Source organism: Oryctolagus cuniculus, chromosome 8 (genome assembly GCF_964237555.1).
Source record: "Oryctolagus cuniculus chromosome 8, mOryCun1.1, whole genome shotgun sequence".
Classification (NCBI taxonomy): domain Eukaryota; kingdom Metazoa; phylum Chordata; class Mammalia; order Lagomorpha; family Leporidae; genus Oryctolagus; species Oryctolagus cuniculus.
This window is the reverse complement of record NC_091439.1, coordinates 108,621,935-108,644,684: the sequence shown is the minus strand read 5'-3', so window position 1 is coordinate 108,644,684 and position 22,750 is coordinate 108,621,935. Positions and strand designations below refer to the sequence as shown.

Below are 22,750 nucleotides of genomic sequence, written 5' to 3'. Positions count from 1 at the left end.
AGTATTATTGCCTTTTGGCAAAGATCAAGTGCGAAGTACTGTGTCTGGATCCCAACCCCGAGTTTATGATTTAACTCATTTAAATCTCCAAGATGTAAGCAGCAAGGGTCTACAGTCAACAGTTTTACATATAAAGAAACCAGTCGGGTTGCTTTTTAAGCGAATTGTTGTGAATATCAGAATAAACAGCTCGTGTAGGGTTGTTAAACGCAGGGCAGCAGATGTCAGTCCCCGTGGGGCAGAAGCCCCGCCCCGCCCCGCCCTCCGGCGAGGCCCCGCCCAGCCCCTCCGGCGAGGCCCCGCCCCCGGCCGGCGTTCCCCGGTCGCTCCTTGGATCCCGCCACTTCTCTTTCCGCCTCTAGACATCCACTTCCGGCGCAGAACGGGTCACGTGCCCGGATATGGGAAGCGGTGAGGAGCGGCCGCTTCCCGTTCACCGGTTAATTGAGGGGCACAGCCTGGGAGCGGTGGTCGCAGCGGCCGCACCCCGCTTCCGTCTGGGAGGACCCGCCGCGGCACAGCTGGGCTCGGTCCGGCCTTGCGGTAAGCCTCTGGCCGCGGCTGCCCAGCAGGCCCGGCGGCGGCGGCGGCGGCGGCGCCGGACCCGAGAGCGGACGGGCAGCCGCCGCCCACTCGGCGGTCAGGCCCCGCTCCCCGGGTCCCGCAGGCTGCGGAGCGGGGAGGGCGGCGCTCGCTCGTCCCGCTGCGGCCCCGCCCCTCGCGGCCAGGTTTGTGCAGACCGGCGGTGCTCGCGCTGTCCACGGCGTCGCCCCGCGGAGGAGGGCGTGACACCGCCCTTCCGCTGGCCAAGTCCACTCCCCCCACCCCGAGTCTGTTAAATGCATTCCCCTGTTTCCGTGCACGGTCTCCTGTGGATGACCGTGCTCCGTGCCCGAAACGTCCCAACCCACACGCGCCTTTAGGGTCACCGGCTGTCGGCCAGCGCGCCGAGAGGGTCCCAGCGGGTTTAAAAAACAAGAGCGACACGCAGTTAGGCAGTGGCGGGCTGCCTCTGGAGCGTAGCAGCCGCGGGTCCCCGGGCCGGGACAGGGCGGACCTGTTGTTGAGTGGCTTACAGAAAAGCGCTCCAAGGACTGGCCCCCTGAGCGCGCACCTGCGTGACGGGAGCCGCCGCTGGGGCCCAGAACAGCCTGGCCCTGGGTAGGCATCAGTAAGTGCCGAGTGATGTCCAGCCGCCTCATGTGCCCGGTGCTCAGCCCTAGCTGTTGCCGGGAGGGTGACTTTGGCCGCTGTGAGTGGTTCTTTGGACCGGTTTTTCCTCTTCAGGTTCCCTCGAGAGGTGTTAAGTACCTGCTTAGTACTCACATCTAGTTGAGCGTGTCTCTCTCTAAGAGGGTTGGAGAGCCAGGAGCTGCTGATCCCCGCCAATGCTCAGTGGTTTAGTCCGTGCAGCAGGTGCACGGCGAGATGAGTCCGGATTCAAATCACCATTGAATGAGCGTCATGTAAACCGTGTGGTGGTGTTAGGGTTTGGGTAGGGAGGAGATGATGTTTCCCGCATGGGGAAGTGCCGAAGCAGAGGTTTAGAGCCCAAAATGAACAGAGTGCTTCCAAGTGGATGCTTTGTATTAGGAAAATGCTGAACAAGGGTGTGGTGTGATGAGATCTACCCCCCCCCCCAGTTATATGGTTGTTATTCAGGGTTGTGGGTGCTTGCAAAGAGATACCCAGATGCTGTGCTGTTGAACAGGTAGAAGTGGGTGTGGGCCTGGGTTCCTGTGTGCATGGCGGGGACATAAAGGAAGGAATGTACCTGTAGATGGGGGGAAGCCCCAGAATGTGGCAGCAGGTTTCTTGTTGACCATGGAGGAAGGACTCAGGACGTTCTGAACACGACATTTGCTGAACGAAGGCGGGGGGGTCTTGAGGAAGCTAAAGCTGCTGGTTATTTGGTGCTCTCGTGTTAGTTATTAAATGCCTGCTGGGTGCCTTTTGCCAAAAGTTCTAGGAATACAAAGGTGAATGAGAAACGGTCCTTGCCAACCAGAAACTGTTTCTGATGGGAGAGGCTGATACCAGCAGTCAGAAAAGACGATCCGAAGCGCGCTGTGTGCAGGGTGGGGGGATGTTGGAGACCTAGAAAGGGAAGTATGCTTCGGGAAACACTGCTTCCCGGAAGAGGTGACACTCTAGCAGGATCCTAAGGAGTGAGTTGCAATCTCTGGGGAGAGGGAATTCCAGGAAAAGGAAATTGCGTGAACGGAAGCCCAGAGATAGAAAAGTAGACCGGGGCGGAGAGTGGAGTAGCCCCTTTAACAGTGTCTAGGCCTTGGAATGTACGAAGGGATCGGCAGCATGGATGCTGCGTTTTGAGTGGGATGGGTGAATGGTTAGAGAGATGGAAGAGGAAGAATTGGGGAGAATTGTACCTCGTGGCTTCTCTTTTCTGCAGAGTAGGCAGTGAAGTCCTATGCAGAGAGGGAGGAGGCTGACAATACGGTTGCAGGCTGAAAGACGATAATAAGGATTTGTAAACAGTAGTGATGCAATAAATGTATTAAAGAATTGCTGAGCTGCCTTCAAAGTCCAGTTTTAGCTGGATCTGTTAGAAACGAATGCAATGCACGTGGGTATATGGCTTTGAAACATAGAATCTTATAGCTCAAGAGAAGTAGAGGAAAAACATGTAGGTTTTTCAAGGTTTCTTGATAAAATAGGATAGCCAGTCTACCAAGAGGGTAAAATAAGAAAGAGGATAGTGTGGGTACTGGGAGATGAACATTGCCTGTAGCCTGGCTTGGGGGCCAGATAGACAAGAATAATGGGAGGGAGGGTGGGAGAGTGAGGAGACCTGAGGCTGAGATGAGCTGAAAGAGGAACAGAAATGCAAAGATGGCATTCTGGGGTCGTGTTATAAAAAGGCGTTATAAATCGTATATATAAAACTCACAGTTTCTTCATTTTCCCATAAAAAATGGTGTTACTAGCAGAAATTAATGTCCGAGGCAAGCTCACATTTGCATTGGAAAATACTGATATATAGCCATACAAACATGTCCCTTATGCTTGAAAAATGAAATTGAGACGTTTTTAAAAAATAGTTTAAATTGACATTTGAAAAAGACACCGATTTATGTGAGAAAAGGGAAATAAGTGGCAGCCTACTTTTGTTACAGCTTTATTGAGATAATTTGCATATCATAAAATTCAGCCTTTTCAAATATATAATTCTGTGTCCTTTAGTGTATTCACAAGATTGTACTCTTTGAACGATCACTGCTGTCTAATTCAAGGACATCTTATCACCCGGAAAGCAACACCATACCCATTAACAGACAGTCCTGCATTCTGCCTTCTCCTCTGGCCCCCACAGTCACTGCTCTTGCTATCAGTTTTCCCAGTCTGGACATTGCCTATGGTTGGAGTCATGCATTATGTAGTCTTTTGTGTTTGGCTTCTTTCACTTACCATAATGTTTTCAAGATCCATGAATGTCAGCATATATCAGCACTTCATTCCTTTTTACAGCCAAATCATCCATGGTATGAATACAACATATTTCACTCACCTGTTTATTGGCTGATGGACATTTGAATTGTTTCCATGTGTTGATTATTGCAGATGCAATTGGCTCTTGGAATCCATAGATTCCACATCTGCTGATCTAACCATCCACAGATTAAAAATATTTGGAAAAAAATAGCGCATCTGTACTGAAGGTTTACAGACTTTTATTTTTTTTTTTAACATTATCCCCTGAACAACAGAGTATAACAGCTATTTACATAGCATTTACATTGTGTTGGGTATTATAAATAATCTAGTAGGGGCCAGTGTTGCAGCACAGAGGGTTTGGCCATCACTTGCCACAGTGGAATTCCATATTGGAGTGCTGATTCAAGTCCTGGCTGCTTCACTTCCAATCCAGCTTCTTGGTTACACACCTGGGAAGGCAGCCGTGCTTGGGCATTACCACCCAGACAGGAATCCAGAGTTCCTCCTCCTGACTTCTGCCTGACCCAGACCTGGCTGTTGTGGCTGTTTGGGGAGTGAAACAGTAGATGGAAAAGCTCTCTCTCTGTTACTCTGCTTTTCAGGTAAATAAGTAAGTCATATATGTATGTATGTGTATGTGTGTGTGTATATATATATATATATATATATATTTCCCTAGAGACAATTTAAAGTGTATAGATTATATGCAAATAAAGTCTGTGTCATTTTATTTGAGGGACTTGAGTACTGATCGATGTAGTTCCATTTTTCCACATCTCCACCAACACTAGCTATTGTCTGTCCTTTTGATTGAGATCATCCTGCTAGGTGTGTGGTGGTAGGTAGGTAGATGCTCTTTATTATTATTTTTTTAACTTTTATTTAGTAAATATAAATTTCCAAAGTACAGTTTATGTATTATAATGGCTTCTCCCCCATAACTTCCCTCCCACTCGCACCCCTCCCATCTCCCACTCCCTCTCCCATTCCATTCACATCAAGATTCATTTTCAATTATCTTTATATACAGAGGATCGATTTAGTGTATATTAAGTAAAGATTTCATCAGTTTGCACCCACACAGAACATAAAGTATAAAATACTGTTTCAGTGCTAGTTATAGCATTAATTCACATTGGACAACACATTAAGGACAGAGATCCCACATGAGGAGTAAGTACACAGTGACTCCTGTTGTTGACTTAACAATTTGACACTCTTGTTTATGGCGTCAGTAATCTCCCGAGGCTCTAGTCATGAGTTCCCAAGGCTATGGAAGCCTTTTGAGTTCGCCGACTTCGATCTTATTCAGGCAGGGTCTTAGTCAAAGTGGAAGTTCTCTCCTCCCTTCAGAGAAAGGTACCTCCTTCTTTGATGACCCTGTTCTTTCTACTGGGATCTCACTTGTGGGATCTTTCATTTAGGTTTGTTGTTGTTGTGTTTTTTTGTTTGTTTGTTTTTTGTTTTTTTTCCTGAGTGTCTTGGCTTTCCATGCCTAAAATACTCTCATGGGCTCTTCAGCCAGATCCGAATGCCTTAAGGGCTGATTCTGAGGCCAGAGTGCTGTTTAGGACATCTGCCATTCTATGAGTCTGCTGCGTATCCCGCTTCCCATGTTGGGTCGTTCTCTCCCTTTTTTATTCTATCAGTTAGTATTAGCAGACACTAGTATTGTTTATGTGATCCCTTTGACTCTTAGACCTATTGGTGTAATCAATTGTGAACTGAAATTGATCACTTGGACTAGTGAGATGGCATTGGTACATGCAACCTTGATGGGATTGTATTAGAATCCCCTGGCACATTTCTAACTCCACTATTTGGGGCAAGTCCGATTGAGCATGTCCCAAATTGTACATCTCCTCCCTCTATTCCCACTCTTATATTTAACAGGGATCACTTTTCAGTTAAATTTAAACACCTAAGAATAATTGTGTATTAATTACAGAGTTCAACCAATAGTATTAACTAGAACAAAAAAATACTATAAGGGATAAAGTATTAAATTGTACATCAACAGTCAGGACAAGGGCTGATCAAGTCACTATTATTATTTTTTTTAAGATTTATTTATTTATTTGAAAGTCAGAGTTGCACAGAGAGATAAGGAGAGGCAGAGAGAGAGAGGTCTTCCATCTGCTAGTTCATTTCCCAATTGGCCGCAATGGCTGGAACTGCGCCAGTCCAAAGCTAGGAGCCAAGAGCTTCCTCTGGGTCTCCCACACAGGTGCAGGGGCCCAAGGGCTTGGGCCATACTCTACTGCTTTCCCAGGCCATAGCAGAGAGCTGGATCAGAAGTGGAGCAGCCGGGACTTGAACCGACGCCCACGTGGGATGCCAGCACTACAGGCGGTGGCTTTACCCACTATGCCACCGTGCCAGCCCCTAGGTGCTCGCTCTTTCTTTATCTTGAGAGACAGGCAGAAAGGATACACCCATCTGGTTCACTCTCCAAATCCCTGCAATGACTTGGGGGTAGGAGGATGCAGGGGGGTGAAGCCAGGAACACCATCCAGGTTTCCCAGGTGTATGGCAGGAACCGAATTCCTTGAGCCATCACCACTGCCTCACAAGGTCTGCACAGGCAGGAAGCCAGAGTCAAAGTCAGAGCCAGGCCTTAAACCCAGGTACTCCAGTGTCCTGACCAGTGGTTTAAACACTGTCCCAAACACCTGCCCTGTAGGTATTTTTGACTCACATTTCCCTAGTGTCTGATGACCTTGAACATCTTTTCATATGCTTACTGGCCATTTGTATGTCTGCTTTGGAGGAATGTCTATTTTATTCAGTTTTTAATTGGGTTGTCTTTTTATTGCTGAGTTATAAGAGTTCTTTTTTTTTTTTTTTTTTTTTTTTTTTTTTTTTTTTTTTTTTTGACAGGCAGAGTGGATAGTGAGAGAGACAGAGAGAGAAAGGTCTTCCTTTGCCGTTGGTTCACCCTCCAATGGCCGCCGCTGCAGCCGGCGCACCGCGCTGATCCTGGCAGGAGCCAGGAGCCAGGTGCTTTTCCTGGTCTCCCATGGGGTGCAGGGCCCAAGCACCTGGGCCATCCTCCACTGCACTCCCTGGCCATAGCAGAGAGCTGGCCTGGAAGAGGGGCAACCGGGACAGAATCCGGCGCCCCAACCGGGACTAGAACCCGGTGTGCCGGCGCCGCAAGGTGGAGGATTAGCCTATTGAGCCACGGCGCCGGCTCAGTTATAAGAGTTCTTTACATAACAAACTATAGTTAAAGATTGAGCATGGGTTGTTTTCTTTAAATCTGTGTGTGTGAGACAAACAGAGAAAATATTTGTTGATTACTTCTGAGAGAAGATGCTTGGTGATCAAACATTTTAGAGTTTTATAACACTAGTTGTCTAATTTCATTTTTAAACTTATGGCTTTATATTGTTATCATGAAGGTGTATTGATGTGTTAAGTAATTTTTTCTATGATAATGAACCAAAACATAAGATCATTTTTAATCATAAATGGTACAGTATGAGAAGGGATGATTTTTTAGAATAGGCTAAATATGCTCTGAATTTTTTCAGCTAAGAGAAAATGACAGCAATCAAGCATGCATTACAAAGAGACATCTTTACACCAAATGATGAACGTCTGCTGAGCATTGTGAATGTCTGCAAAGCAGGGAAAAAGAAAAAGAACTGCTTTTTGTGTGCTACAGGTGGGTGTTGATACTTGTCTGTCATTCTTTTATTCCTCAGGGACATTTCTTCCTGTATGAAATATTCTCCCTGTCTCTATAATTGGAACGATGGTTGAGCTGATGAATTAATTTTTAATTGTCTTGTTAAATATTGAGTAGCTACAGAAGAATTTCTGTAACATATATGTAAGGTGTAAAGACTCACTGTAGTGAACACTGTGTACTCAGCCCTCAGCGTAAGAAGGCTGTGTCTGTACCTGTGAAGTCTCCTTTGTGTCCTCCTGAGTCCAATTCCTTTCTCTCCCCCATTAGGAAATAACTGGCATCTGAATTTTGATTTACCATTTCTTTGTCATATTACCATGTATATTTGTCAATGTAGTTAGTTTTTGCATGTCTTTGAGCTTTGCTTCCAGATTGTGGGGAGATTTTGATTGGAATTCTTTTAAAACTATAAGTTGAATCATAGGACATGTATTTGTGACTTTCCCACTTAACATTTTGACATTCTGTTCATGGTCTTTTATCTTTTTAAGATTTATTTTAGGGCCGGCGCCGCGGCTCACTAGGCTAATCCTCTGCCTAGCGGCACTGGCACACCGGGTTGTAGTCCCGGTCGGGGCGCCGGATTCTGTCCCGGTTGCCCCTCTTCCAGGTCAGCCCTCTGCTGTGGCCAGGGAGTGCAGTGGAGGATGGCCCAAGTGCTTGTGCCCTGCACCCCATGGGAGACCAGGAAAAGCACCTGGCTCCTGGCTCCTGCCATCGGATCAGCGCAGTGCGCCGGCCACAGCGCGCCGGCCGCGGCGGCCATTGGAGGGTGAACCAACGGCAAAGGAAGACCTTTCTCTCTGTCTCTCTCTCTCTCACTGTCCACTCTGCCTGTCAAAAAAAAAAAAAAAAAAAAAAAAAAGATTTATTTTAGGCCGGCGCCACGGCTCAGTAGGCTAATCCTCTGCCTTGCGGCACCGGCACCCTGGATTCTAGTCTCGGTTGGGGCGCCGGATTCTGTCCTGGTTGCTCCTCTTCCAGTCCAGCTCTCTGCTGTGGCCCGGGAAGGCAGTGGAGGAAGGCAGTGGTGCTTGGGCCTTGCACCCGCATGGGAGACCAGGAGAAGCACCTGGCTCCTGGCTTCGGATCAGCGTCGTGCGCCGGCTGCAGCCTGCTGGCCGCAGTGGCCATTGGGGGGTGAACCAATGGCAAAGGAAGACCTTTTTCTCTGTCTGTCTCTCTCACTGTCCACTCTGCCTGTCAAAAAAATAAATAAATAAAAATAAATTTAAAAAGATTTATTTTATTTTATTTGAAAAGTAGACTTACAGAGAAAGGGAGGGAGAGATAGAGCATCCATTCATTGGTTCGCTCCCCAAATGGCCACAACAGTCAGCCCTGGGCCAAGCTGAAACCAGGAGCTTCATCCAGTCTCCCATGTAGGTGCAGGGGCCCAAGGACTTGGGCCATCTTCTGCTGCTTTTCCAGGCATATTAGAAGGCAGCTGGATTGGAAGTGAAGCAGCCGGGACTCGAACTGGCACCCATAAGGGATGCCAGCATCATCACAGGCGGAGGCTTAACCTGTTACACCACAGTGCTGCCCTCTTCCTTCTCTTTTTAAAATTTGTTTGAAAAGCAGAGTTACAGAGAGATGGAGAGCGAGAGATCTCATCTGCTGGTTCATTCCATAATGGCCACAACAGCTGAAGCCAGGAGCCTGAAACTCCATCCTGGTCTCCCATGGGGGTGGCAGGGCCCAAGGACTTGGACCATCTTCCACTGCTTTCCCAGGGACATTAGCAGGGAGCTGGGATCGGGAGTGGAGTAGCTGGGACACTACACGGTGCTCATAATGGGATGCTGGTGTCACAGGTGGCAGCCTACTCCACTGTGCCACAATGCCAGCCCCGTATGTTCAAGTATTTAAGTGTTATTTTTCTTCTTTCACTCAGCTGGAATTCTTTCATAGTCACTGCCATGTAGGAGTCTACTGTCTGAGTGGACCCCAGGTCACTGGCGATGAGCTTTGTTCCCAGGTTTTGCTGTTCAGACAGAACTTCTGTGAACATGTTTGTCTCCATCTTCCAGCAGCTACAGGCGGGAATTCTCTAGGGTGGAGCCTTAGCTGTGGAATTCTCCATGTCGCAGATCCGTGAATGATCAGTGCTGCTCTAAGCCAGACTCTTTTCTAGTTTTCACTCCCACAAACTGTGTGTGTTTTTGGTTCTCTACATCCCAGTCAATACTTGGTTTTATTAGATAATTACTTAATTATTGCCCCTTTGAAGGGGGTGAAATAGTATCTCATTGTAATTTAAAATTGTAGGGGCAGGTGCTGTGGTGAAGTGGGTAAAGCCACCACCTGTAGTGCTGGCATCCCATATGGGCACTGGTTCAACTCTTGGCTGCTCCACTTCCGATCCAGCTCTCTGCTATGGCCTGGGAAAGCAGTGGAGGATGGCCCAAAGTCCTTGGGCCCCTGCACACATGTGGGAGACCCAGAGCAAGCTCCTGGCTTTGGATCAGCACAGCTCTGGCAGTTACAGCCAATTGGGGAGTGAACCAGTGGATGGAAGACCTCTCTCTCTCTGCCTCTGCCTCTCCTTCTCTCTCTGTGTAACTCTGACTTTCAAATATATAAATAAATCTTTAAAAATAAAATAAAAATGTATTTTTAACAATGATATTGGATGTCCTTTCATTAATTTATTAAGCATTTAGTTTTCTTGTCTGAAATTTACCTTTTGCTCATTTTTCTGTCATGTTGACTGTGTTTTTACTGAGCTGTACAAATTCTTTATATCATGTAGGTAATCATCTTTTATTGGTTTATGTGCATTGCAGTTTTTCTTGGTCTTTTCATTTTGTATATGATGTCTTTTAGTGAAACATGTAATTTTAATAAATAGATACTAGTTCCTAGTTTTCTCTTTTTGCTTTTTACAGATATCTTTTAAGTAGTTAAAAATATTCTCCTATGTTCTAAAAATTTTATGGCTGGCACCGCGGCTCAATAGGCTAATCCTCCACCTGCAGCGCCGGCACACCAGGTTCTAGTCCTGGTCGGGGCGCCGGATTCTGTCCCGGTTGTCCCTCTTCCAGGCCAGCTCTCTGCTGTGGCCAGGGAGTGCAGTGGAGGATGGCCCAAGTGCTTGGGCCCTGCACCCCATGGGAGACCAGGAGAAGCACCTGGCTCCTGACTTCGGGTCAGCTCGGTGCGCCGTCCGCAGCGCGCCGGTCGTTGTGGCCACTGGGGGGTGAACCAACGGCAAAGGAAGACCTTTCTCTCTGTCTCTCTCTCTCACTGTCCACTCTGCCTGTCAAAATAAATAAATAAATAAAAATTTTATAATTTTGCCTTTCACATTTTTAAATCTTCAATTCTCTGTGTGTGTTTAGACTGATGTGTGTGGGTATTGTCTGTTTCTCAGTTTTCTCTTGTATTGTTTTTATTCTTTTTTTATTTTTTTATTTATTTATTTTTTTTGACAGGCAGAGTAGACAGTGAGAGAGAGAGACAGAGAGAAAGGTCTTCCTTTGCCGTTGGTTCACTCTCCAATGGCTGCTGCGGCCGGCGCGCTGCAGCCAGTGCACCGCGCTGATCCGAAGGAAGGAGCCAGGTGCTTCCTCCTGGTCTCCCATGGGGTGCAGGGCCCAAGCACTTGGGCCATCCTCCACTGCACTCCCGGGCCAGAGCAGAGAGCTGGCCTGGAAGAGGGGCATCCGCGACAGAATCCGGCGCCCCGACCAGGACTAGAACCCGGTGTGCCGGCGCCGCAAGGCGGAGGATTAGCCTAGTGAGCCGCGGCGCCAGCCTGATTTCAGAGATTTTTAAAAGAAAGGACATCTTAGATGAAATGAAGTATTACCTTTTGTATGTACCTTTGGTTTGCCAATACAGTATTTGGTGATTTTGCATCCATATTTACTAGATTCATGGTCCTTTAATTTTCTTTATCACATTATCTTTTTTAGCTTTATAACCAGTTATAAAGTGAATCAAAGAACATTCTATCATTCTCTGTACCCTGGAATAGTTGTGTGTTTGGAATTATTCATTTCTTGAAAGTTTTGCAAAAGATACCTGCAGAGCTGGGTTGGACTAGTTTTTCTGGTGAGAGAGGGAAGATTTTTACTTACCAATGCAATGTCTGTAATAGTTATAGAACTGTCCATTTTTTCTACTCGAGTCAGTTTTGGTAAGTCGCATTTTTTAGGGAATTTTTTTTTTTTTAAGGGAAAATGACTTAGTTTTGAAATGTGTTGGCATTATTCCAATCCATTTTCCATTCAACTGCTAGAGAAATTTTGAAATTTTTTCTTTATTTGAAAGACAGAGACAAATCTCTTGCCTACTGCTTCATTCCCCAAATGCAGGCAATAGCTGGGGCTGAGCCAGCAGCTGGGAACTCAGTCCAGGTCCCCCTCACAGGTGGCAGGGACCCGACTGCTGCTGCCTGCAGGGAGCCTGTTAGCAGGAAGCTGGACTTGGGAGCAGAGCCGGGACTCGAGAACCCAGGCGTCTGAGATGGGATGTGGGCATCCTGAGAGGTGTCTTAACTGCTATGTCAAATGCCTGCCCTTAGCATAGTTGTTTTTAAACTAGAAATTAGAGCATGCCACTTCCCGTTACGATCTGAACCCATCTGAGCGTCATTTCTGTCCACCTTATTATTTGAAGTATCTATATGGAGCTATTACTGTTGTTTGAAATAGTATGCTTTTTCAAGGCTCCCTAGCTTTACATGTATCAGTCATTCATCAGATTTTACCACATACTCTTTCCTTTAAAACCTTGCTTCCCAAGGACTCTGTCTCTGACTGTATAGATGCTTCCATGAGGAGTCTGCCTTTGTTATAAAACACCTGAGCTGGCACCACATATCGGTCCTGAAAGCCATACTTGCACAGAGGGACTGACGAGTGCGTGACCAATATTTCTGATGAAGGTGTGTGTTTTCCTCACCAGTGACAACAGAGCGCCCTGTGCAGGTGAAGGTGGTCAAAGTGAAGAAATCGGATAAGGGAGATTTCTACAAAAGGCAGATTGCCTGGGCCCTTCGAGACCTTGCTGTGGTGGATGCCAAAGATGCCGTCAAAGTATGTTTTTCTTAGTTGTTTGTCCTGTGTTCAGAAACTGTACTTCATTTTATAATATAGTATCGCCTCTTCTGGGATGATCTAAATTTGTTTTGTGACTGCTAACCAAGAATTAGTCTAAAACATACTATTCAACCTCCCACACCCCTCACCCTCCAATCGTTGGCCACTAAAAATAAGTACACATGTATGCTTCATTGTTTTTTTTCTTGTTTTAAGTTCTAATTACGTTTGTAGGAAAGCTCCATAAACTAGAGCAAAATGAACTTGACTCTATACCTATCTGTGTTTAAGTATCCTCAGTATAAAATCCATACGTTTCTATGGATTTTAATGTAGTACGTCATGTGAATTGATTTTTTTTTAAAGATTTATTTATTTATTTGAAAGTCAGAATTACACAGAGAGAAAAGGCCAGTCAGAGAGAGAGAGAGAGGGAGAAAGAGAGGTCTTCCATCCACTGGTTCACTCCCCAGTTGGCTGCAATGGCCAGGGCTGTGCCAATCCAAAGCCAGGAGCCAGGAGCTTCTTCTGGGTCTCCCATGTGGGTGCAGGGGCCCAAGGACTTGGGCCGTCTTCTGCTGCTTTCCCAGGCCATAGCAGAGAGCTGGAATGGAAGTGGAGCAACTGAGTCTTGAACCGGTGCCCATACGGGATGCCAGCACTGCAGGTGGCGGCTTTATCCGCTATGCCACAGCACCGGCCCCTGTGAGTTGATATTTTAGAATTTTTTGTGTTTTGGTAAAACCTGGTTCAGAAACAGATATGAGTGTGGTGTAACCACGTGAATCTTCTGTTAGTCCTCATGAGTTGCATAGGATCCTGTTGAGGCAGCCAAACTGGCCTTCCGAGGTCCAGCTTTGATGTTTGTGGCTCAGTAAAGGAGGTAATAGTGAGTTACATGGCTTCTTGTAAGGAATTTAAAGATAAGATTTATAAGAATATACATCTTCCACCTAATACTTAAACCCTTCTGAAGCTCCAAGACAGCTGAATAATATGATAATCACATTGAAGGACCACATGTATTCCTGGCAGTTCAGCATTTTTCATAGCGAGACCCTTTTTCCAAGAAATCAGGCAGAGCCCCTCTGCTTCCTCTTCATCCTCTCTGAGCCCACCCTCATCTTCCTCTGCAGCCCAAGGCACCTCCAGAGCGCTGGGAGATACTTCGTGCCGCATCCACTCACACTTGTGGTGGAGCTGACGGCAAGACTTACACTGATGTTTTGTGCGTCCACTTTGATCATCTCTGCGAGTCTCCCACATTCACTAAAGGCTCACAGAAGTAAACAACAACAACAAAAACTTCCATTGTAAAGCAATCAGATAAAGTCAGATTCTGGTTTTACCTATTCCTTGGTACCAACCTCTGAACCACAAAGCTGGGCAAAATGACAGGTTGTCTTGTCAAGCCTGAAAAAAAAAAAAAGTAGCAGGAGGACAGTTTCAGGAGAATCCTGCATATCTGGACACCTCCAGTGTCTGCCAAATGTCGATAATATCATTTCTTTAAGTCTTTCAGGCAGACTGAGCCTGTGCTTCCTCCCTACGAAGCACTCGAAGTTTAGAAAAATGCGGAATGTGGAAATAGGTTTCCAAAGATGCTCTGAGCGAGAGTGTGTATTTGGAAAAAAAATTAGAAGGAGAGTTTTAAAAAGCACTTCAATAAATGATTTCTGTTACCATGCAAAGGAATCAAGAGAAGAGAGATGTGTTTAAAAGAAAACACTTCAAGGGCTTTTTAGAAATCTACCTTTATTGAAAAAGCCTTCCCTTCAGTGCTTCTGCACTGGCTAACTCTGTTGGCTTGCATAATTCACTAACATTGCTGACTGCTTATTTCAATGCCTTCTCACAGTTGATGCCGCACTGCTGCCTTGCTTAATGGATTTTTTCATTTTATGTAGGCACCTTGATGTGTGTTCACTCTATATGGATATAAAACATAAAATTTTTATGCATAGCCTGACATTAGCCATTTAGCGCCGCACATTGATTTGCGTGAGTGTTGCCGCGGGAGCACTCAGTGTCTTTTATGGTGTTTGGGAACTAGTCCCAGGGAAGAGATTGCTTCCCATCAGGTCTCATATTAGCTGCCAATAGTCTTCGGGTTTGTTTTTTTAATAAGTGATAATGCAATTACTTTTTCATTGTAAATGCCACTTTTGTGTGTTTTTTAAAACTTTTTGACACTTTCTGTGTATTGAACAGTAAATTGAATTAATTAGTCATTCCATGCTACTGTGAGTATGCTTGTTGTCCCAAAGGTCAAGTTCTGATCCCTGAAATGTCCCAAGTCTTCACAGTAAAAGTCTGCTTTAACTTCCCTTGAGGGAAGGTTCCTTCCCTTGAGGTTAAGGTCTGTATTTACTTTGTTGGTCCTAAATGATGTGTTACATGAATGAAATATATTATTATCCTTCTGTTCCACAGAGCAGTAAGAACATCGGAACCTATTTTCTCATTCCTTGGGTGTGAAGAAACTATATTTCCACGTGTTTTTGTTTTTATAGTCAAGGCATTTTACACTCAAGAAAGAGATACAGTAGTAGGCTAGGGTGAAAGTACTGCTGTAACAGTAGGAGACAGTCAGCAAGCATAGTGTCATTCTCTCAGAAGGATTGAGCTTCTTCGGCACTTGAAAGAACTTCAAGGCCCACCTACGCTTTTGGCTTTTAAGACACCTGTAATCACCCTCTGTTTTCAAAATAGAAAACAATTAGGAGCAGTCCTGTTTTTCACTTTGTTTGCTCTTGGAAAGAAGTATACCAGAGGATAGGTTATAATTTTTTCCATAAACTATGATTAGAAGGTATATTTCTTTATTTATTTATTTTTTTAGATTTTTTTTTTTTTTGAAAGAGTTACAGAGAAAGAAAGAGATCTGCCATCTGCTGGTTCACTCTCTAGATGGCCGCAGCAGCCAGGACTGGGCCAGGCTGAAGCCAGAAACCAGGCGCTTCCTCCAAGTTTCCCAAGTGGGCAGCAGGGGCTGAAGCAGTTGGGCCGTCTTCCACTGCTTTCCCAGGCCATTAACAGGGAGCTGGATCAGAAATGGTACAGCTGGGAAGTGAACCAGAGCCCACAGGGATGCTGGTATCACAGGCTGCAGCTTTACCCGCTGCGCCACAACAGCAGCCCTAAAAGTACACTTTTTATCAAAGAGTTAATGTCAAATCACAGTTATAAATAGTAATAGTGCATTATCAAAGAAAATATTACTCCAAACTCTGTAGGCATTTTCAAAAGAAAAGTGAGGTCCATGTCAAAACTCGATGCTGTTGTCATCTGACGAGTGAGGGCGTGGAACCACCACGCCATTCCCTGGACCTCCTCATGGACGAAGAGAGCGTGGAGAGAAAAGGACGCCTGTGAAGCACAAGCTTTCGCTATGAATTGAGTTCTCTGAACCTTTCCTTCTCCTCGGGTCACTAAGCTGGTTTTTAATGTTATTTTTGTCTTTCAAGAACAACTTCAGTGCACTTTTTAAAATAATGATTTTATATTAGTCATTCAAAAGGATATGATCGAACATAATATCTTGTGTATATTTTTATCTCAGGAGAATCCTGAATTTGATTTACATTTTGAAAAAATATACAAATGGGTTGCCAGCAGCACTGCTGAAAAGAACGCATTCATTTCATGCATTTGGAAGTTGAATCAGCGATATCTCCGGAAGAAAATTGATTTTGTCAATGTTAGTTCACAGCTTTTGGAAGGTAAAGTTAAATAAAAAATGTACATGTAAAATGACTATTTATTTAAGTGAATATGTAATTTGACCTTACTCAAAGTAGAATACTAAATTACATTGTATTGCAAAAGAATTTTAAAATAATTTTTCTTCTTGCAGAAATGCTTGTTTATTGCAGAATATTGATACATTAAATTATTATAAGCTTATTCCTCAGAGATAACTGCTGTTAACATTTTGTTAAATATTCTTCTAGTCTGTTTATGATACATATTCAAATTTTTTTAAATGAAGACATTTACATTCTGTCTCCTAACAGTTTTTCAAATAATATATCATGAACATTTTTTGTGTTATTAAATACTTACTCCAACATTGTTTTTAGTAGCACCATAGTATTCTGTCATATGGAGAGACCATAATTTATTTGATCATTTATTTTTAGTTTTCCAGTCTTATTTTAAGCAGCTCTGTAATGACCCTCCTTATAGCAGTATTTTTGTGCAGAGTGTGGCAATGGTGGTTTAGACCAAGACTCAGGAGGCAGGCGGTCACTCTGTGACCCTGGGTAGGTACTTAATTTTTATGTTTCAGTTTCCCTTCAGATATAGGGTGAAAAGTATCTACCTCATGGGTTGTGTGAGGATTAAATTACTTGTTGCATGAGTGAGATGAGAGCAGTGCTGGGTACTGTCAGTGCTCCCGAAATACTAGCTCTTCCTAACTGTAATCAAGATGAAACCCTCAGGCATGAGATTGATGTTACTATGGATTATTTTGTGTTGTCAGACAAAATTCGTTAATTATTGAAAATATACAGTGAGATTTTATACTTTTGAATTTTCTTGCATTTTATCCTTTTAAATTACTTTTAAAATTCTTTCCCATTGTAAGGAAATGGTTCTCTATTGCCTTGTGAGGGCAATGTATATGGTTTTCTTTATCTCAAAGAAAGCAGTTGAAATAATAGCTAGTATGCAATTGAACAAAACCACGTTACTCCTCTTTGTTGAGAAAAGAACTTACATTTGCCCTGGATCTTTCCTAAGTTGTATGTTGGCATTTAACAGTAGAAGCTTCTATTCTTTCAGGTTGAAGCATCTGAAATTGCCAAAATTCAACCATTTTAGACATAAAAAATGGTAGTTTCAAACGCTCCAAGCTGTTTATTTAGTCACTGGCTCCTGTCTCTTCTCTAGCTTGTTTTACTCATTCCCTTTTCCTGTTTGGCTATGGACCTTTCTCTCCTTGAATGCAGTATTTTTCCCCAGCACCTGTTTTTTTTTTTTTTTTTTTTTTTTTTTTTGACAGGCAGAGTGGACAGTGAGGGAGAGAGACAGAGAGAAAGGTCTTCCTTTTCTGTTGGTTCACCCTCCAGTCGCCTTCCCAGGCCATAGCAGAGAGCTGGACTGGAAGAGGAGCAACTGGGACAGAATCCGGTGCTCCGACCGGGACTAGAACCCGGTGTGCCGGCGCCGCAGGCGGAGGATTAGCCTAGTGAGCCGCGGTGCCAGCCTCCCAGCACCTGAGTGTGCCGCTGGTTTTAGTCTGGATGCTAGGGACAGGCAGAGACAAGACACATCTGTCAGACCCGGGGCTGCCCCTCCTGGGGAGAGCACTGCTGGGCTTACGTCACCTTTAGTCTCCAGTGTCTTGGCAATGGAGTTTGTTGAAGAAGGACCTTCAAGAAATATATGGTAATTTTTCATGCTTTAATTTGTGGCTTACTTTATTTTGGATGATTTTTATTTTTTTACCATTTCAGGGTTGAACATTTTGATGTGTCAATGATTCACAAGCTTGCTGCTTGTTTTTCCAGTGTTACAGATTTCCAGTTGTTATTTATTTCCTAAGATGTTTATTTGACCAGCATATTTCATTAGGACAACCACATAGGAATCTACTTCATTAAGAAATATTATCAAAATTAGCAACAACAAATGTATTGCTATTCTTAAGAATGAAGTTAGTAACTTTTTAAAAAGGTATTTAATTTTTTACACTTAGAATAAAAGTGTAGACATTTCATATTTATAAACATTAACCCTGAGACCAGTTTTAAGAATACTGAGAGGCCGGCGCCGCAGCTCACTAGGCTAATCCTCTGCCTTGCGGCGCCGGCACACCGGGTTCTAGTCCCAGTCGGGGCGCCAGATTCTGTCCCAGTTGCCCCTCTTCCAGGCCAGTTCTCTGCTGTGGCCCAGGAGTGCAGTGGAGGATGGCCCAAGTGCTTGGGCCCTGCACCCACATGGGAGACCAGAAGAAGCACCTGGCTCCTGCCTTCGGATCAGCGCGGTGCGCTGGTCGCAGCGGGCTGGCCGTGGCGGCCATTGGAGGGTGAACCAACGGCAAAAGGAAGACCTTTCTCTCTGTCTCTCTCTCTCACTGTCCACTCTGCCTGTCAAAAAATTAAAAAAAAAAATTAAAAAAAAATACTGAGAAATCCTTAAGAATGTCAATTTGAAAATCACTTTCTATAATAGATCAGTACTCTTGCTTTGATTTAGCTGAATTCAGGGAATAGATTTTTTTTTTTTTTTTTTGACAGGCAGAGTTAGACAGAGAGAGAGAGAGAGAGAGAGAGAGAGAAAGGTCTCCTTCCGTTGTTTCACCCCCCAAATGGCCACTACGGCCGGCGCGCTACACCAATCTGAAGCCAGGAGCCAGGTGCTTCCTCCTGGTCTCCCATGCGGGTGCAGGACCCAAAGACTTGGGCCATCCTCTACTGCCTTCCCGGGCCACAGCAGAGAGTTGGACTGGAAGAGGAGCAACGGCGACAGAACCGGTGCCCCAACCGGGACTAGAACCCTGGGTTCCGGCGCCGCAGGCGGAGGATTAGCCTAGTGAGCCGCGGCGCTGGCCGGAATTCAGGGAATAGATTTTTAATGTCTAAAAACTTGTTTTAATGGGACTTGAAACCCCAGGCATAAATTTCATTTTTTTTAAAATAAAAGCCTCTAAGCTTTGGGTAATATTAGAAAACAAATTTTAAAATTATTACTACCTTCTTTACGAGCTAAATAATCATTCAATGAGGAGAGACTATTCTAGCCACGGTGGTAACTTTGGTAGTTTTTTTTTTTCTTTTTCTTTTTTTTCTTTACTTTGGTAGTTTTTGATGATGACAGTTGAGTGTCTGCATTAAATAATTGGAACTTTTCAGCACAATATGATTTTTAAAAGAGGACTTTGTTAGTAGTTGAACTAGAAGGAAGTCTCGGTTTGGCTTTTTCCTTTTTATTCCTTTGCTTGCAACCAGGTTCTGAAAAAATCTTGGACTTGAATCCTTAAATGACAACTTAAACTGATATGCATTTTTTCACTTGTATCAATGTTGTCCTTTCTAACAGTGTTTTGTGACTAATCCTTTGTGAGGGAGTGTCTGGGTCAAATGTTGGGTCTTGAATGAAAATAACTGCACTAAATGCATGAGTCACAACTGACCTGGAAGTAAACCCCAGGAAATGAACTGTTTCCCAGTTTTCTCCTCCAAGGACTAGTCAGCACTATTTCTTAAACAAACTGAGAGAAATACAGAAATATGTATTTTAGTTACTACCAGAAAATGAGTAAGAAAGATAGGCTCTGGAACTTTAGCTTCTTATGCATCTTTCCACTTAGTAGTTGATTTTGATGTTGTCTTTTGAACCTTGATTTAGCATGAAACTCAGATGACATATGGGTAGTATTTAAAAATTTAAGCCTGTGTACTTTCCTACCCAGCTAATATTCTTTGCTTACTTTCCTCTGCTTTTTTCATACCTTTTTACTCTCCAGAACTGCCTAAAGTTACAGAAGGTGCGTAACACCTTTTCTTCTTATTCTATTCCAAATGTTTTTATTACTTACTGTTGTTATGTACTGTTGGTGATGACATGTTTTATGGAATTGTGTACAGGGCCAAATTTATAACTAGAAAGTATATATAGAATAACATTAATGATGATGTTTGCTCTTGGCTTCCAATGAACTGTTTCATAGGGGAGAAAATATTTTTGAAGCAGTTATTATGATCATTTAAAAGATTTATTAATTTAGTGCCTGGTTGTATAAGGAACAGGAACAGTGGTTTGTAAAGTCCCTGCCCCTTGGTGGCTAATGAACAGCCACACATGTCAGTGAGGTTTGGCAAAGTCTCTCTGAGGCACCTGCTTTTACGTACTGTAATTTGTAATGGCCTGTACCAAAAGTTTTAGTCCTCTTCTTTTTTTTTTCTGAGATGCTATCTAAATCTCCCTAATTTGTCACTATTCTTTTTTTTTTTTTTTTTTTTTTTTGACAGGCAGAGTGGACAGTGAGAGAGAGAGACAGAGAGAAAGGTCTTCCTTTGCCGTTGGATCACCCTCCAATAGCCGCCGCTGCAGCCGGCGCACCGCGCTGATCCGATGGCAGGAGCCAGGATCCAGGTGCTTTTCCTGGTCTCCCATGGGGTGCAGGGCCCAAGCACCTGGGCCATCCTCCACTGCACTCCCTGGCCATAGCAGAGAGCTGGCCTGGAAGAGGAGCAACCGGGACAGAATCCGGCGCCCCAACCGGGACTAGAACCCGGTGTGCCGGCGCCGCAAGGTGGAGGATTAGCCTATTGAGCCACGGCGCCGGCTCTGTCACTATTCTTTAAAGTAAATCCTTTGTTACTTCTAGTTAGTTGTTTTGTTGTGGGACAGATGAACATAGCCGTGCAGAATGTGTGTATTCATTGTCACACAGCATAGTGAACACTGACAGCATTCAGAGTGTATGATTTAAGTCATGTCCCATTAAGTCTGTGAAAATCAATGACTTTAGAGGGGTAAAATAACCTCGCAGGGATTAAAAGTGATTTCTTTCATTGTACCTCCCCTAATCTCTGGCTTTGTGTAGAATGCCCAAATGCTAAGTGTGTTCTCTCGAAAAAATGAACTGAAACATTTTAACTAGAAAACATTTTGGATTTAACTTCTTGGTCTTTTGTTAAATTTTTGTAATTTCAAACATTCATGTTTTTGTTGCTCTTACATTAGAGTTATCGAGAGAGCAGTAGCACATTTATAGAAATTTTGTCAGTGTGTGTGAAATTTTTCAAGCAAAGAAATGGAAATAACTTTCTTTTTAGAAATTATTTTCTTTTTAGAAATACTTTCTTTGTAGAAATTGAGAATTTGAAAGAGAGAGACAGAGAGACAGCACTCCTGAGTGCTAGTTTACTTTTTTTTTTTTTTAAAGATTTATTTATTTATTTGAAAGTCAACATTATACAGAGAGGAGAGGCAGAGAGAGAGAGGTCTTCCATCTGCTGGTTCACTCCCCAATTGGCTGCAGCGGCCGGAGCTGTGCTGATCCGAAGCCAGGAGCCAGGAGCTTCTTCCAGGTCTCCCATGCGGGTGCAGGGGCCCAAGGACTTGGGCCATCTTCTACTGCTTTCCCAGGCCACAGCAGAGAGCTGGATTGGAAGTGGAGCAGCTGGGTCTCGAACTGATGCCCATATGGGATGCTGGCGCTTCAGGCCAGGACATTAACCTGCTGCGCCACAGCGCCAGCCCCGCTAGTTTACTCTTTAAGTGCCTGCAGTAGATAGGGCTGGGGCAGGGCCAGAGCCAGAAACTGGGAATACCAGGTCTCCCATGTGGGTGGCAGGGACCCAGTTACTTGAGTCATCACCACTGCTTCCTAGTGTCTGCATTGGGCATTGGCAGGAAGCTAAAGTCTGGAGGCAAAGCTGAGTGTCAAACCCAGGTACTCTGATGTGGGAAGTGGCTGTCTTACCCACTCAGCAAACCACCTGGTCCCCAGGTAATCGTTTTCCAATGTCCAAAACTGTGGATTGTAGATGCACGTTTCATTTCAGTTAAAAAGTTGTTTGGAAAATAATGAAATAAACTAAAGACGAAAAGAGCAAAAAAAAAAAAAAAAAAAAAAAAAAAAGACATTACCTGAGGGAAAAAAAGGAAAGCAAATTATTTTGCTTTAATTGTTCTGTTAGACCAACAGTCACCTCAGGTAGGAGAAAAAGGTTAGGTTTGTTTCTGCATGTTTTTATGTTTTATTTTGTAATTTAGTTTATATTTTGGGAACTTGTAATTAAAGCCTTTTTTAACACTTAGAAGTCAATGAATTAGAATGCATGCTTTTTATTTGTTATTTTTAGTATTTTGTTAACATGCAACTCTTTGTAAACATAGGGTCTGATTTTTTTTAATATATTTTGCATTACTTTTTCCTATTTTTCAGCCATTAAATGTGACCTGTGCTTATAACTGATCTTAACTAGGTACAAGTGCTATGTCATAATCTTTCCTACTGTTTGACTATTTTATTTTGAATTTTTACCCTCTTTAAGAATCTGTTCCAAGTGGAGAAAATCAGAGCGTAACAGGAGGTGATGAAGAAGCAGTAGATGAATACCAGGAGTTAAATGCAAGAGAAGAGCAGGACATTGAGATAATGATGGAAGGCTGTGAATATGCAATCTCGAATGCCGAGGCCTTTGCAGAAAAGTTGTCCAGAGAGCTGCAGGTGCTAGATGGGGTAAGACGTTCCTGCCATCTGTGAATAAATGATGTGTGGTGGATTGAGAGCGCTGGTGACGTTTATATGTTACTGCCGTGGCATCTAAGCCTGTGTAGTGTAATTATTGCTGTCTTGGTACACACATTACTGGCAGCCATCAGTTTTTCCCTGTTTTTTTTTTCTTCTAAAATATTGTATATATTTTAATTAATGTAAAATACTTGATTTTTAGGATAGAAAGTGATATTTCAATATATATATATACAATGTGTAATAATCAAATCAGAGTAATTGGCATTTCCATCCTCTCAAACATCATTTCTTTGTGTTGAGAACTTTGAAATCCTTTCTACTATTTTTTTAAAA

At 43.8% G+C, this 22,750-nt stretch overlaps 1 protein-coding gene across 16 annotated transcripts in view; it reads left to right on the top strand.

The window, feature by feature from the left end:
- The first annotated feature begins 403 nt into the window (after positions 1–403).
- EXOC1 (exocyst complex component 1) overlaps positions 404–22,750 on the top strand; it is a 62,845-nt gene continuing 40,498 nt past the window's right edge. For 4 of the 16 annotated variants that reach the window (XM_008267845.4, XM_002717163.5, XM_008267844.4 and 1 more), the window contains exons 1-6: positions 404–543; positions 6,993–7,126; positions 12,068–12,198; positions 15,764–15,923; positions 19,676–19,696; positions 22,215–22,402. In XM_008267845.4, coding sequence (XP_008266067.1) covers positions 7,003–7,126; positions 12,068–12,198; positions 15,764–15,923; positions 19,676–19,696; positions 22,215–22,402 — 624 coding nt within the window. In that variant the 5' untranslated portion in view covers positions 404–543; positions 6,993–7,002. Of the gene's footprint in view, positions 544–693; positions 729–3,889; positions 4,059–6,992; positions 7,127–12,067; positions 12,199–15,763; positions 15,924–15,958; positions 17,973–18,742; positions 19,697–22,214; positions 22,403–22,750 lie in introns of those variants that run through there. The other 12 variants (XM_070048100.1, XM_070048099.1, XM_070048098.1 and 9 more) reach the window with 5 other exon arrangements.